This window comes from Vespa velutina, chromosome 8, assembly GCF_912470025.1.
Source record: "Vespa velutina chromosome 8, iVesVel2.1, whole genome shotgun sequence".
Taxonomy (NCBI): Eukaryota; Metazoa; Arthropoda; class Insecta; order Hymenoptera; family Vespidae; genus Vespa; species Vespa velutina.
The window spans coordinates 8,629,601-8,645,347 of record NC_062195.1 but is presented as its reverse complement, the minus strand read 5'-3'; the positions used below and the strand labels follow the sequence as shown (position 1 = coordinate 8,645,347).

The following is a 15,747-nucleotide window of genomic DNA, read 5'->3' as shown; positions in this document are numbered from 1 at the left end:
TTGCTATATTTAAATATGCTAATGGTAAAATTTACATAACATAAAATGATATAAAATATAAAATAATACATAATATAATGAATACAATAAAATGAATACATAATATAAAAATATAAAATAATAAGATTTATGAGGACGATGAATTTAATGTTAATATCGCGAATATAAGAAAATATTTGGATTTGCTATTATAACATTGTACTTTCTATGAAATTATACCAGTTTCTCTTTGCACTTTGACTAGTGCATATCGACTCTTTCTCTTTCTACACGCGCAAACTTATAAATTAATAATTTCGTTCTCATAGCGTACATTAACGACCTCTTGTATTATCTCGGCGCGGTGAGACAGTAAGCGTACATTGTATGGGTGCTGGCTCAAACCAATAAAGTTAAAAATCTCTAAATTGGGAGACACCTGGTCCATACGGAACAGATCAAATAATGAAGTAGAGGATATCGAAATGTCCACTAACGCTTCAATCTACCGAGCTAAGTCCCTATCTACTAGCAAAAAAAGGCAATCTAATACAATCGCAGATATGACAAATTCACGCACGTTCCATCAATCTGAAATGTGGCTACAAGATATACCTACACACAACTCATACAGTATCCTCTCTGAAATCGATGCTACACCAATAGGTAACATCAAAACAAATGAAGACACCAAAACAAATGAAGGAAATAAACCTCCTCGTATTTACACTCAGGCTTAAGTCATTGAACTGCTGATAGAATTACTCGAGCAACAAGCAGGTAATAACAATTTTACTTTAAAGCAACTCAAAGATAATCAGACAAAAATCCAGTTATCATCCTCGGACCACCATAGAAAAGTAATAAACGAGTTAAAAAGTAAAAACGCAAATTTTCACATCTATCAACTTAAAGGTGAAAGAAGTTACAAGTTAATTCTATGCGAAATTCATCCAAAAACAAATTTACAGAAAATCATTGATGAATTCAAGCAACACAAACACGTTGTTAGATCGATTAATAATATAATCAAATATGATACTAAACACCCACTACCTCTATTTGCTATTAAATTTGAACCAAATAATAATAACAAGGACATATATAGCATAGAAAAACTACTCAACACATTAATTAAATTCAAACCATCAAGACCGAAACGCGATATACCTCAATGTCATGGCTACGAAACCTACGGTCATACGAAGAATTATTGCAATAGATTACCTGCTTGTGTTAAATGTGCAGGCAATCACTTAACTACATTTTGCCCACAACAGGGTAAACTAGTAAACGTAAAGTACTTTAATTGCCAAGGTAATCATCCAGCAAGTTATAAAGACGATTTGGTACGTAAACAACTACAACACAAAACATTTCCTCCTTTAAAACGAAGAACATTATCTGAAACTAACAATAACTATATTCCTTATACCACAGAATACAATCCAAAAATAGACACTTCTCAAAGCTATATTAAACACTTTTACAAGAATAACATAACTTAAGAATAACATAAGTTATTGTTCAGCATATGTGCATGAGAGAAAAATTTAAACATCATTTATGTCTCGGATTTGAAGGTGAATTAGATATGAAAACAAATATCAACTTCATCATCGCAGAAAAAAAAAGACATTTCCTTCAAATAGGTGCTCAAACAGTACGGACACATATAAAGCGACTCGCGTACGTCTTTCTTTCTGAGCGATAAAATACGCATGGATATAGTAAACTAAACATTATTATGTTTCTTTTAAAAGAAAATTAGAGATTTAGTTTTAGTTTTTATCTTTAAAAGTGTTTATTTTCTCAACTGCGCGCACCAATACCTCTCATCACAGCAACGCTCACTTATCGGGCGATGCTGGCCGCAAAAAGCTAGAACCATATAGAGTAACCTCAGCAGCAATTACAGTTTTATAGGAAAGTGATTGTTGATGTCTGCAAGAATTAATTAAATTATTTTTCATTAATTCTCGATTCACTATTCGCAAGAATGAAAATAACGATTAATTCTTTTATTATAGACCCATAAACTTACTCGTAAAAATAAGCAAAAATTTTTGAAATAACTATAAATGACGATATTAACCCTTTGCCCTACTAACCACGAGTCAGGTAAAGAATTTGTGTCATAAGAGAAAACCATGAGTCAGACTCGTGATGAAGAATTTGCATTATTAGCAGTACACAGGAATCGAAGTCGTAATACTTTATAGTCATAGTGTACTAGTTGCGCCCAAACTTTGTTTATTATTTCACAATTCCTTTTGTTGCACTGAGATATACATGTCATAAGAAGTATACATCTTGCGGTAGTTCGAGCGGTCAAAGTAGCGCGTAGCGCGTAGGTCAAAGGTTTAAAATAAATTTAATAAATATAAAGAGATTATCCCCGAGTATTAATTCGGATTTCATTTCACAGGTACTCCACAATTCATGCAATCATTAAATTTACATCCGATATATGCTGAGCGAGAAACACTGAGTTGTGAAGCCTGCTTAATAAGCCTAGAAAAGAGTTTCGATACAGTTTGACTTGATTCATTACCATTATTTTACGTTTTATTCTAAAAAATCCTTGTCTTTAGTAACAACAAAATCAACCAAAAGTTTAAAAATACATAGCTTACTCAGATTATATAGATATTGATAGATAGACGATTATACAAATAATCAAATTATTTTAGCATAAATATTACATAATAACGAACTAAAATAGTGTACCACAATAGTAAAGTGATCAGTATCCCAAAGCAAGTAATGTATAAATTAACTAGATAGATATAACCATAGAAAGGTAACTAATGTATATTGTAATCAGAAGTGTATATCATTTTTCTTCGGTAATATGATTAGTATTCTCAGTATTCCTGATTAGTATTCCTAGAATTTCTGTTGAGATGAGACATTTTTCTTAAAACCTCTATCCCTGGAGGGTTTTTTCTCTCTTTGTTAGCAAAACAATGTATCATATTGTAAGTAACAATCAATGTGGCAATGAAAAGCACAATCACCTATGTTCTTCTTGTTCTTCTTCAATAAGATTCAATTAGTTAACAAAATCAGTGAAAAAAAATTATTTAATATAAACAATAATGATAATGATAATAATTCATATGGAATCCCAACCCTTAATGAAAATTGTACAGCGCAATATATAAGAAACGAAAGTCCGTTAAGAACTAAAAATAAAATTGAAGCATGTATTACACAATGTGAAAACAATAAAGACACAGATATTAAAACCTTAAAAACAAAACTTTCAAAAATGATAGGAATATTAACAAATTTAAAATTCTTGAGTGCAACAACAAGAAACCAACTATAACAACTGATGAAGAAATTACCGGCACGACATTTTATTATATAAAAGCCAACCAAAAAAGGATACAAAAAAATAGCATCAAGCGCCAGGCTAAATTACTGAATATAAACAATTACCGTTTAACCAATCTTAAAATCAAATACTTTAATCCAATTCTATTTATCCTATTTAATCTAATCCTATAAAATTTAATATTTCATATATAAATCTAAAAGTGAAAAAAAAATATTAGCTAAAAAATCTTGAAGGAGAATTTGTATTAGAAAAAGTTTTCGACACACTTTAATAGAAAACAAATAAAAAACTTATTCTTTTTAAGTGTGAAAAATTCTCCCTGAAGCGATTGACTCAAGAGGACAGAAATCTACCTATTTTCTTAGTTAACTAACTCTTACCTAAAAGTAGCATTGAATGTCTCAAACAAATAAAATGCTTCTTTACTCGATCGTTTTGTGGGAAAGGTTACTTAAAAAGAATAGAAATCAATGTGAACGATGCCAATGTATCATGTAGCATCGAAGTAAAATTTAGAATATAGATGTTTAAAATGCAATAATAAGCACAATTTAGAAGAATTCATGCTTCAAAATAAAGGAAATAAAAATGGAACGGCATCCAACCCATATCGTATAAATTACGGAAATTTCGGCTATTTGACTTTCTATAAAAAGTGTTCAAAACTGAAACAAATGTAATAGAAAATCAAAGAGAAAAAGCACTTATGAATGAAACCAAAGAAAAAAGAAGTAAATTGTAAAGAATTGTAACGAAAGTCCTATCTTATAAAGCAATAATACTAAGTTAAAAAGCAGTCCGTACAATCCTTTTTATATTGAAGCCAACTCACTTGTCATCACAGAAAAATTTTAGTCCCCTTAATTCTAGAATACAATTAATAGATGAAATTACAAAAAACATCGCAAGATAGTTCTAATTTTAATCTAGCAGTAAAAATTGAAATTTCTTTATATATGCCTTTTATTTGGCGTACAAATTGCACTTGCAAAATACGACTTTGACAAAGTAGACTGGATTAAATATAAAACATACCTAACAGAAAATAATAATACAGACATATCAAATAATAGAAACCTGACCACAGATGAAATCGACAGCTACATAGTTAGACTAAAAAAACATAAAAAATGCATTAAATTACGTTGTGCCTCGTGTAAATAATAACTTTAGCTTGACCGACCGCTATATCACATCGAAAATAATAAAACTGCAAAAAGAGAAAAATTAATTGATTATCAAAATTAATAATTTATTAAAAATCAGAAATTGATTACCTATAAATGATACATTACCTACGATAGTCAAATATGAAATAAAAAAAGTATTCCATTAATCAATTAATAGACATTAGAAAAATAAAATATCAAACCTATCAATCCATAAACTCAGAGAACTATTTTTTGCAATAAATGTCTCGATCTTCTGATCGGGAGAAGAAAACGACAGAGAATTAAAACTTCCTTAAAATGATACTTAAAAAATACGAAATGCTAACATCGATAAAAAGTTATTGAGAACTGACTTAAATAACAATTACTCAACTTCAAATATAGATGATAAGTTATAAATTTTAGACGCCCATTTCGAAACAGTGCACAATAACAACGCAAAATAACGAAATAAGCAGAGAACATTATCAAACAAAAAATAGATCAATTAAAATGTAGTCGATTTGGTCATCCAATTATCGGTTGCGTGATTGATCGGATTGTTTAGTTAGGATTGGTCGATTAGGTGTCCAATGTCGTAACGAGGCTTAATACGAGTCATGAATTATGGCATAAACGATGACATGTGTCACTTTGTAGTCTTTCTAAGAGATGAAACGGTTCGAGGAAATTAGCGACATGGACAAAATAATATAGTGCGAATCAAAAAAATATCAACTTGATTATTCGTTTATTAAATGTTACATAAGGATTGTTTAAGGATTGAAATTTATTCCTCTCATCATTAACACAAAAATGATATAGATGAAGATAAGCAGAAAAGATAATCAGAAAACGGTATGCATATATTCACCTACAAATTTAGCCAATAACTTTACAAATCATTCGTAATGCAAGATTATTTCACATCAATCATTAAATTACAAATCACATTGAACAAATTTAACAATAAAAGATTGTCCAGTTTTTATGAAATCCCAAATATATCACCGAAATAAATATCATTGTACATTCATTTCTACGCGATTATAATCTACAATTGTTTAAACTGTATGTACTTCCCAACTATATGGGAAACAGCAAAAACAATAACAATCAAAAAGAATAATAAAAAGATAGAATGACAATCACTTACCAACGTATAAGTCTGCTGCCAAATCTAAGCAAAGTATTCGAGACCATTATATATAAAGCAATAATTTCTCACTGCTCAAAACATGACATTATTTCAGTTAATATAACTCAATTAAATTATTCCTAATACGTGCAATTTCAAAATTTATATTAGACGAAATAAATAGAAACGAAAATAAATATGTAGGCGCGAAATTTATAGCCCTTAAAAAAATATTTGATATAGTATGGTTAAACGTATTTCAAACTATAAAAAAATATTTCCTGAAATACCTTGTGAAAATGAGATGTAATATAATACAATATAAAAATTTGATATAGCACAAAGCCAAATAAAATCCACAAAATCCTTCCAGGTCCGTAACAAGGAATAATTAATTTCTTTATCTTATTTAGTATTTTAAGGCTGTTTACCACTTTTTGTTCAAAGCGTGTGTGACTTCAGCGACAGGTATGGACAAAATATAAACTACGAAACAAGCGGGGAATACTGATCCCACCATGCATTTATTGTATCGGTGAATAAGCTTGTTGGTTATTCCCCTCTCAAACGTACATAACAATCGATTTTGGTGAGTAAGTAGAGTAAGTAGTTTAGTAGCTGTGAACTCACACTTTCCAGTTTTCATATGTATATTTTTCTTTAATAGTAACGTGCGTCTCGCAGTGATCCGTACTTCAGATACAACGTCGGTACGCATTTGTTTCACAATAAATGCATACAAAATAATAAATATAATTGAGACATATAAGAATTAATATATAAATCTGCGACAAAAAATAAGAATTTATCGAATATTTCCTTATAAATAAATAGCAAATTTCCTTATAAATAATTAGCAAATACTTATATATTATATTATTTTAATACAAATTAAAACATGAGTTCATTTCCACGCTACTTATGAGGTAAAACTCTCAGCGCTTTATTTTACTTGTTTTCCCTGTAAGCTAATTCACTCTAAATATTTCAATTATTATTACTACTACTACTATTACTACTACTGTTGATAATAATAATAATAATATAATATAATATAATATAATATAATATAATAATAATAATAAAAATGTACTTAAATATTATTTAGATACATCTAAATATTATTTAATACATTATATATTAAAATTGTAAAGACAACGGCTGCATGTTAATATTTGAAAACCTTTGATTGTCATAACCACATTGTGCTTCTAAAATCCGCGCCGATTCTCTAATCGAAAGATTTTATGGAAATCGACAATTTCAAGTAAAAGGCACTCGTAATAAAAAACCATTAGCTTCTCTTCTATTTTATCTAACCAAAAACGATTATTTTTTTTAATTTATCTACAATCCTTTCTTTTGACGTCCAAGTAATAAAATAGTGCCATTGTCTTTGAGTGACATGTAAAAGACCCTGCACTTAGTACATGTACCTGCCAGAGTTTTTTAATTTCAACACTCCATTTTAAAGCTGCATGAACGTAATCTTTTTACGTTCAATTCTTTCCGTTGGCGTCATATCCTTTTTTGAAGCTGGGCATTTGACTTTAATAAAAGTATCGATACCAATTAGGTCTAGAGAAACCGCCAAGAATGATTGATGTTTATAATCAGACCCGTATCTTACCGAGTCTGTACTCGGTAGAGAATTATCTAATTGCAAATGGCTCTTTTTCAATTCCTCATCTAGCATTACTTTTCTTGAAACAAAGATATCTAATGGATTCTATCAATTTTACATAAGAAGTGCGTGGTCTTCTTTTACAAATTCTTCTGAACATTGAAACAATTAGTCGTTTACAACGCTGCTTTTTCCATTCAAAAAAATTTGCTTGTCTACGAGTTTTGCGCTCGATTTTGAAGAAATCTTTTTTTTTAACGATTCTACAAACAGATTTTTGGCATGCATTAATATACGTAACCTTAATATACGTAAAAAACGATAAACCTCGGATCATAAAAAAGAAACTTCAAAGCATTTTCAGGAAAATCCGGAATTATTTCTATATCTGAAAACTTAAAATAAATACAAGTAAAAGCGAGACTATACTATTTCGCCTATACATATTTATGAAATAATATCAAATGGAAACATAGATGTCTAAATGAACTCGAAAAAATTTAGTATTCATGATGACGATGGCTCGTAAATAAACATCCCGCACAAAGAGACTGTTCGCTATTTAGATGTCTAAATTTTAAATTGAACTATAATCTACATGTAAGTGTACAATTAGATAAAGTGTAAAAAGTTTTTTTTAGTTTAAGTTCTTTTCTATTTGTAAGATCTATATAAAACAATAAAATTATTATTCTATAAATTATTGATAAGACCTATCACAACTTACGTATGTATAGTTTGATTTAATATTAGTGCTGGAATTATGGAAAAAAATCAGATATTTCGAATAGAAATGTTTCAGAGCACGTTTAGGTAAGTATAGATCATCAGAATCAAATTACACTAAATACATTAATACACATAAACTGTACGAAGAAACAAAGATGATAAGTATAGATTTATTCATCTTAAAATTGATTAGATATTACTAAGTTCATGTCCACGAAGTAAATTCAAATAGCCTTATTTATAGTTCAATATATAAAAAACCGCAATATTTCAAAACAATGGGACACACTGGTTATGTCCTGCCTAAATCATTTATTTGAATAAAGAAGATTATATCGAAAATTCAAATAACATTAATATGAACTTTCATTGAAAATTATTATCTATAAGCGAAAATGATGATCATGGGAAAAATACTAAGAAATATTGGTGGGTTTAATACATAAAAGAATATAAATATAAATATATACTAAAACATTAAAAATAATTATATAAACAAATAGAAACTATTACTTCTTATATAAGTGAGAAAATAAAACAGGATTGTCATTCTTATACTTATGAAATAACGTTATAAAACTATAGAAAACTATTATTGTATACTACTTTATATCGTTAAAGTAATTTAAAAATATAATAGTACTTGATAAAATTTATATATTAAAAATAATTAAAATGAAGTATTCCTATCCTCGGTAGTATAGTGGTTAGTATCCCCGCCTGTCACGCGGGAGACCGGGGTTCGATTCCCCGCCGGGGAGTAGGTCATTTTTTTATATTTATTTTATATTACTTTCATATGTTTTGTTTCTATTTTTTTTTTAAATATATATATATAAATTAATCTAAATTCATAACTAGATATAAATATATAAGTGTATGTGAATATGTATATAAAAATACTTATTTATAACGTATATGTGAGGCGTGTAAATGGATATATATGAATGCATAGGTATGCTTACAATATGTGCGCCTGTATGGATATATGGATTAAATATATATTCGAATTGGCGCACGTATATTTATAAGTATATAATCTAGAGCTGATGTAAAAAAACTGTAAAAAACTCACAAATAGCATCAGTAGATTTTTTACAAATGGTTTTTTTCTATATTTTACTGTAACTAAATATAGCCAAAGATAATTAATTTTAGTATCTACATGTAGATCATAGCAATAAGTGCAACAATAATCCTAATAATAGCCTTAAGTCTCCTAATGCTCACTTCAGAGCCATTAGTCTGTTATTCTTCTATAAAACATGCTGTTTTCTTTTTATACTTTTTATTGACTTTTATATATTTCTGTGTTTATATTTCGTTAGCAGAAATATACATATATTATATTTCTTCCCTAATCTAAGAAAAAATAATTGTACAATTTTCTAATATACATTTATATGTTCCTTTTTGTTTTACTAAGTTTTTAGATACGACGAAAAATGTAAGTGTGTGTACATATACTTGGTGAGTGTATATGGTTCTATTCTATTGTCTAATAAGAAATAAATTAACTTGAAATTTATATCAACAGTTACGCACTATAAAGTTATACGAGTAAATTCAATTGAATTTTGATTCCAATATGATAAATATCTCAAAAATTTTTTAACTTATAAAAACAAGTGTACATGTACTACGAAATTAAATTAAAATAATTAAAAATTATGCAGAAATATTTAAGATATCCATAAATGAATTACATCGGTTGTGCATGCCTCATCTTTGTTCCATACGGAAATTCCATTAGTCAATTACAATCGATATATACATATATAAACTTTTGCATATATTGATAAAAACACTCATAATAAAACAATGGATTTATTTTATTCAGTTCCCATAACAATAAATAATAATAGATATTAATTATTACGAATATGCAACAAAGAAATTAATCCTTTAAGTGTTATCAACGTATATGTCTGTATTATGAATACAGCTCTAAATGATTACATATTCATACAAATTTTGGATTAATAAATTTACATATTTGAATAAATATCTGAAATTTTGTTAAAGCAATAAATAATATTAGTTTGATCGTTTTTATCATTTTATATATTGTAGAAATATAAATATTCAAGTTAGAACTTGAATTATATAGCTTTTAATATTTTTATGATTAATATTAAGAGTAAAATATTTTGATAATTGTATTCTTAATACATAAAATAACTTTTAAATACTATGTGAATATGAGCCATTTCTCAAAGGTTTAATGGAAAGAAAATGAATATTTATATCTATGTTACTATACATTGTTAAAACTATGAATAAGTTTCCAAGACTTTTTTCTTAATTTTTTAATGAATATTGTGGAGCAATCCAACTTGCTAATAAAGTACCTAGCACGAGTTGTGCAACAGGTAAGATTGAAAGTGGTAAATTCACTGCTGGACCTTGAGCAGATCCATGATATGTACTTCGTAAAATCCAGCTTCCAAGACCAACTGATTTGTGAGTACTAACAAATAATGCTGCTAAAAGAGTATTTCTAGGTAACCATCGAGAACATAAACCCCAATATAGACAGCATGTGAAGAGTTGTGCGATGCAAGCTGAAATATTAAAAAAAGAATCATTATATTATAAAATTATTCATATTATTAAATATAAAATTATTATAAAATTATTAATTATTATTATTATATATATATAGAATAATGCTTAAAGCAATAAGTATTTTTATATGTTTTTTTATTTTTATGGTATTTTAATATATAACTTGAATTATATTTTCAATAATAACATACCAATTAGTATACATAATAATATGTCTATAGCTTGCAAAGATGACACATCTGCAGAAACTGCATCAGAAAACCAGTAATATGCTATGATTAATAATAATCCTTGAGAATATCGTCCAATACCGATTATAGAGCAAACATTAGGGTTTACTACATAAAACTGTAATACCATTCCAATAATTAGAGGTAATAGAGTACTATATATAATCTCTTTGACATTAACACCAACTAAAGGTGGAGTAGACGCTCCTAACTGTAATATAGAAAATATATTTATATCTTACAAATTATAATTTTTGGTCTTTTACTTGTATTTATGTGTAATAATTAATACTATATAATCATATAATTGTACAATTTTGAAAATGAAGTAGAAAAGAAATTTATAAAAATGATTTACCACAAAATATAGAAGAATTGGAGATAAAAAAAAACCCCCTAAATGTCCTATTAAAGTAGTAATCACACTAGTTGGTAAATCAGCTTGTGCTAATTGACAAAGTGCTAGACTGGAAGTAAACGGTGGTGGCATACAATACAATACCTGCAAAAAATATATTGTTTCATTTATATTAAACTTGTCTTTATGATATATTTTATATTTTATTTTATATAATTCTTCCAATATATTATTCAACTATAATGAAATATCACTATATATGATAATTTCATATAAACAAAAATAACAGTAATTATAACAATAATAGAAATAATAATGATGATGATGATGATAATGATGATGATGATAATGATAATGATGATGATGATGATGATGATGATGATGATGATGATGATGATGATGATGATGATGATGATGATGATGATGATGATGATGATGATGATGATGATGATGATAATAATAATAATTTTATTTACTTCACTTTTTGTTTGAATATGTACTTATTCCATGATATAATATATTGATTTTTATAAATAAATTGTGCATAAATTATGTGAAATGTCATGCCAGATTATATAAAGTGCATGCAATTCGCCGAACTTCATTGATATTTACTTCCATTCCTTTAAGAAGCCATATATTCACTTTAGAATGTATTAACAAATATGTTCCAAGCTTAGCCAAAAAGGGCATTACACCATACATAAAAACCATCACAAATAATATCAGGTAACCATTTCTTAGTGCCATATAAAGAGAATGTGGAGTACATAATAATCCTGCCTCTAAATATGTTAGTGGCACTGCAAAATACCAAACAATAAAATTGCCACTTGCTATACCTATAATGGAACATAATATCCATATTATTTATATGCTACTACATAATACATATAACTATAATATTATTTTAGAGTAATTAATCTAATTTAACTACATTTTTATTGTTTATACACATTAATAATTTAATAATCAAATTTATATAGATTTGAGATATTCAAACTTATTGTAAAAGTATTTCTCCTATTATTGTCTTTCATTATTCCTACTAATGCACTATTTAAAAAAAATTCAAGTATAACTTCTATAGTAGTAGTATAGTAAATATAGTAATGTATTGATATAACAAAATAACAATAGCAAAAAACTACTAGAAAGTGCTGATATTATGGAAACAAGAATCCATTAAAGGATAATTGCTACTGTTTTTTAAATTTAACATTTTCTGATAATATAGATCATAGATTTTTAATTTATTGTTGAAGTATTATATTTTTACTATTTTTTAAATTTTATAATATGTATCTTATCTAATTTCCTAATAATCTATCATTATTCTAAGATGTACATTTAAATAAAAATAAACATCTATAATTAAATATATAAATAAATAAAACTAATTACTGATAAAATATTATTATTTATCAATGCATACCGATTGTACCTCCTAAATATGGTTGAACAGTGGCAAGTAACATACACAAGAGCATGGAGAAGAAAAAGCTATATCTCTGAAATAATTTATTTTGCTTTTTCTGTTGTATTTTTGTATGTTGTTTATAATGCAAATGTATCATTATTTGCTATAAATTAGCCTCAAAAAGAATACTTAAGCCTAAAACATATCTCTATTTATATCATCCAATAATAATTATAAACATACTTAAAATTAAAATAAGAAAATACATTTAATTATAAATTTTTTTATTTCTTTTTTAATTAAATATATTCATTAAAATATTATTAATATATTACTTTTATCTAATTATCCATGATCAGTTAATCTTAACAAAATTAACTTCTTACAATAAGGATAATTACACAAAAAACCCTGAAATTTCTTGTCAGAAATAATACGAAATTATCGAAAAAAAACGATACTAACTTATTACAATGAATTACTCATTTTCATTACCGATGGATATTTTTGCTTGTTGGATGCTGCTCTCTGGTGGTCTGATATATAAACTGACAAGTGAACATGATTAATATTTAAATGCATATGTACGTTTGCTTTTTTGATTGAAAAGTATTTTTTTAATAGTTAGATAGTATTTATAATTTTTCTTTAACAAGATAATTATATATTATGCAATACACTTTAAAATGATAAACATTTAATAGAATAAACAACTTGGATTTATGACAACAATAATAAAATTAAATGAATACTTTTTTATTAATGGATGTATATATTTAAACATATAATAATTTTAAAGAACATTACAAAATTCATTTACAAGAATTCATATAAAACTTAATAATAGTCGATGTATATTATAAAATAATGTTATTTTTTGTGTGTGTATACATGTGTTCATATATTATGTGATTCATATGAAAATTAGAGAAAAAGAAATGTTATATATGTGATGCTATTTTTCTATTTGAAGTGTATGTATGCTAAGCTGCATAGGACATCATGATCATTAAGTGTATGTGTCGTGTTCTAATGCACATACATACCTTATAAAACATATATTTACTAAAAATTTATTATTGATAAAACTATTATTACTTCTTGTTCTAATATATCTTATTAAAAATTTTATTTATCCAAAATGATTATATAGACTAGATGCAATAATTACACATATACTATCTTCTGTAAGTTTTATTTGTTTCATGGAATTCAGTAGATATTTTCGTATCATTTTTAGTAATGAAATATAGGAGATTTTTACGATTGCTCATTGAGATACAATCTGCTTCAATAGATCTTCATGATCCAGAAATATGATTGTGTATACTTTTATGTCGTGATTTTCTCTAAAGAAATAGATATCATTTATCATATACACATATAAAGGTAATGAGCAATAAATAGTAAACAAATATTATGATCTTGGTTATGTGATAACATTTCTGATATAATATTAATGTATGTGTTGTTTACTTTGATATTACTAATGCATATTTATATATAAAATCTTTATATACAATGAATTATATTGATTATATTAAAAGTATCAATAATATTAGAGAATGTCTCGAAGTTATTTTATTTATAATTTTATAAGGAGTTATCTTCTATTTATTTCTGAAACTTTAAGAATCGCTATATCTCCTGTATGCATTAATTCAAAACATTACATCTGATTCAACAATAAATTAATATATATATGTATGTATGTATATATATATTTTTTTCTTTTTTACTTCTTATATATAATACGTATTGAAAACTTATAAAAACTTATGAAAATTTGTGCATTTGTAATTTATTCAAAACTTCTTATAAAAATTGATTTATGAGAAATAAATTTTTTTATTATGCATTTTATTTTTTATTCAAATACTAATTCATTTTCTATAAAATATACAAATAATATAATATATTATGACAAGAAATAATTACTTATATGATCAAAAACTTGAAAAATAATAAATTATCAATTTCTTTAAATTCTATCTAAATAAAATTTTGTTTGAATACGAGGAAAATTTAATATTGTTATTTTTATTAATAAACTAATATTTATTGACATTACTGTAATACAGTAATGTACATATAAATTATATTAAGATAAAACGCATGATGTTATATTACTTTCTAAAATTTTACTTTCATTATTTAAACGGAAATTTACCTTATACGCAGATTTATTGCATGATGCAGAAAGACTATTCATTTGCGTTAACTTCAAATAAGATCTTACACCTCTTAATGAACGATATTGACTGTTTGGTAATCGACTGTTGGGATTATTATTAGTAAGATCAAGGATAGAAGGTCCTAATGCTGCTCCTACCTATAAGTTATAATTATATACATAATAAGATTTATGAATTAAGATTATATATATATAAGCAAAATTTTGTACCGCTTCAAACACTGCTGGAGTATATTTAGGAGGTACAAACAAATGATTCGTTGTTTTACTAATACCATCACGAATTCTGGCAGGTATAATATTTACTAAGCGACCAGAATTGTAATTACATTCGAGAGTATAACTACGTATGAGGCCTGTCATTTTATACACTGCTACTCGACCCGAACCCTCTCTTGACATACCATCTCTTTTATCACTGAAATAAATACAAATTTATTATTATTGTTTTAAACTTTTACACTTACTAAGTATCAATTTTAATGCATCAATAATCTATTTACTAACATAAGGTACATATTTCTCTCTGCAAAATTACATGATGAAAAATGAAAATTTGGATTGTTAATGGACATCAATTTTGGCAGAAGCATACACATAATAGTATCTTCTGAATCGGTAAAATGATTTCCATACATGAATACACCTTTCTTTGAGGCATGACCATGAAGATCAATATATAAATAGAGACCAGATTCAGTGGATGATTTAGAAAGATCATTTGACTCAGATTGACTCATTGTTTTATCAGTATATTTGTCTTTTAATATATTTTGATATTCGTGTGTATCGCTAAATAATTCTTGTCCACCTGAATACATTAAAATAAATTTATATCTTAAAGACAAACTTCATAATTTAATAAATCTGAATGACTATACCAAATTGATAATGTTGCACCTTACCACAACATGTATTATCCAAGTTATTTGATGTGAACATACACTCATATTTAACTCCTGTATCAGATTTAGCTCTTTCATTTAATGTCATTAATTTTACCTGGAGGC

The 15,747-nt window shown here is 26.4% G+C and overlaps 2 protein-coding genes and 1 non-coding gene across 8 annotated transcripts in view; 1 reads left to right on the top strand and 2 right to left on the bottom strand.

The window, feature by feature from the left end:
* Positions 1-8,656: 8,656 nt before the first annotated feature.
* On the top strand, positions 8,657-8,728 carry Trnad-guc. Its single transcript has one exon. It is a non-coding gene; the product is annotated as a tRNA-Asp (tRNA).
* Positions 8,729-9,783: 1,055 nt separating this feature from the next.
* LOC124951035 (sodium/bile acid cotransporter 7-like) lies at positions 9,784-13,030 on the bottom strand. Of its 3 annotated transcripts, none has more exons than XM_047498735.1 (6): positions 12,879-13,030; positions 12,559-12,738; positions 11,739-11,965; positions 11,124-11,267; positions 10,727-10,976; positions 9,784-10,531 (listed from the first exon to the last, which is right to left on the bottom strand). In XM_047498735.1, exons 2-6 carry the CDS (start codon positions 12,698-12,700, stop codon positions 10,269-10,271), a joined length of 1,026 nt encoding a protein of 341 aa, XP_047354691.1. In that variant the 5' UTR covers positions 12,701-12,738; positions 12,879-13,030; the 3' UTR covers positions 9,784-10,268. The 3 variants fall into 3 exon arrangements, with proteins under 3 accessions (XP_047354691.1, XP_047354693.1, XP_047354692.1); XM_047498737.1 differs by having other exon boundaries at positions 11,739-11,926; XM_047498736.1 differs by having other exon boundaries at positions 12,568-12,738.
* Positions 13,031-13,291: 261 nt separating this feature from the next.
* LOC124951034 (cytosolic carboxypeptidase-like protein 5) overlaps positions 13,292-15,747 on the bottom strand; it is a 5,232-nt gene continuing 2,776 nt past the window's right edge. For 2 of the 4 annotated variants that reach the window (XM_047498730.1, XM_047498731.1), the window contains exons 7-10: positions 15,643-15,739; positions 15,245-15,548; positions 14,948-15,155; positions 14,524-14,875 (exon numbers count right to left, since the gene is read on the bottom strand). In XM_047498730.1, coding sequence (XP_047354686.1) covers positions 14,645-14,875; positions 14,948-15,155; positions 15,245-15,548; positions 15,643-15,739 — 840 coding nt within the window. In that variant the 3' untranslated portion in view covers positions 14,524-14,644. Of the gene's footprint in view, positions 13,893-14,523; positions 14,876-14,947; positions 15,156-15,244; positions 15,549-15,642; positions 15,740-15,747 lie in introns of those variants that run through there. The other 2 variants (XM_047498732.1, XM_047498733.1) reach the window with 2 other exon arrangements.

Bases quoted from the DNA above. Each gene is read 5' to 3' on its own strand.
- LOC124951035 (XM_047498735.1), bottom strand. From the start codon at position 12,700: ATGATACATTTGCATTATAAACAACATACAAAAATACAACAGAAAAAG. The intron at 11,966-12,558 runs GTATGCATTGAT...GTTCCATTATAG, and splicing joins ATATTTAGGAGGTACAATCG to GTATAGCAAGTGGCAATTTT. The intron at 10,977-11,123 runs GTAAATCATTTT...TCTATATTACAG, and splicing joins CAATTCTTCTATATTTTGTG to TTAGGAGCGTCTACTCCACC.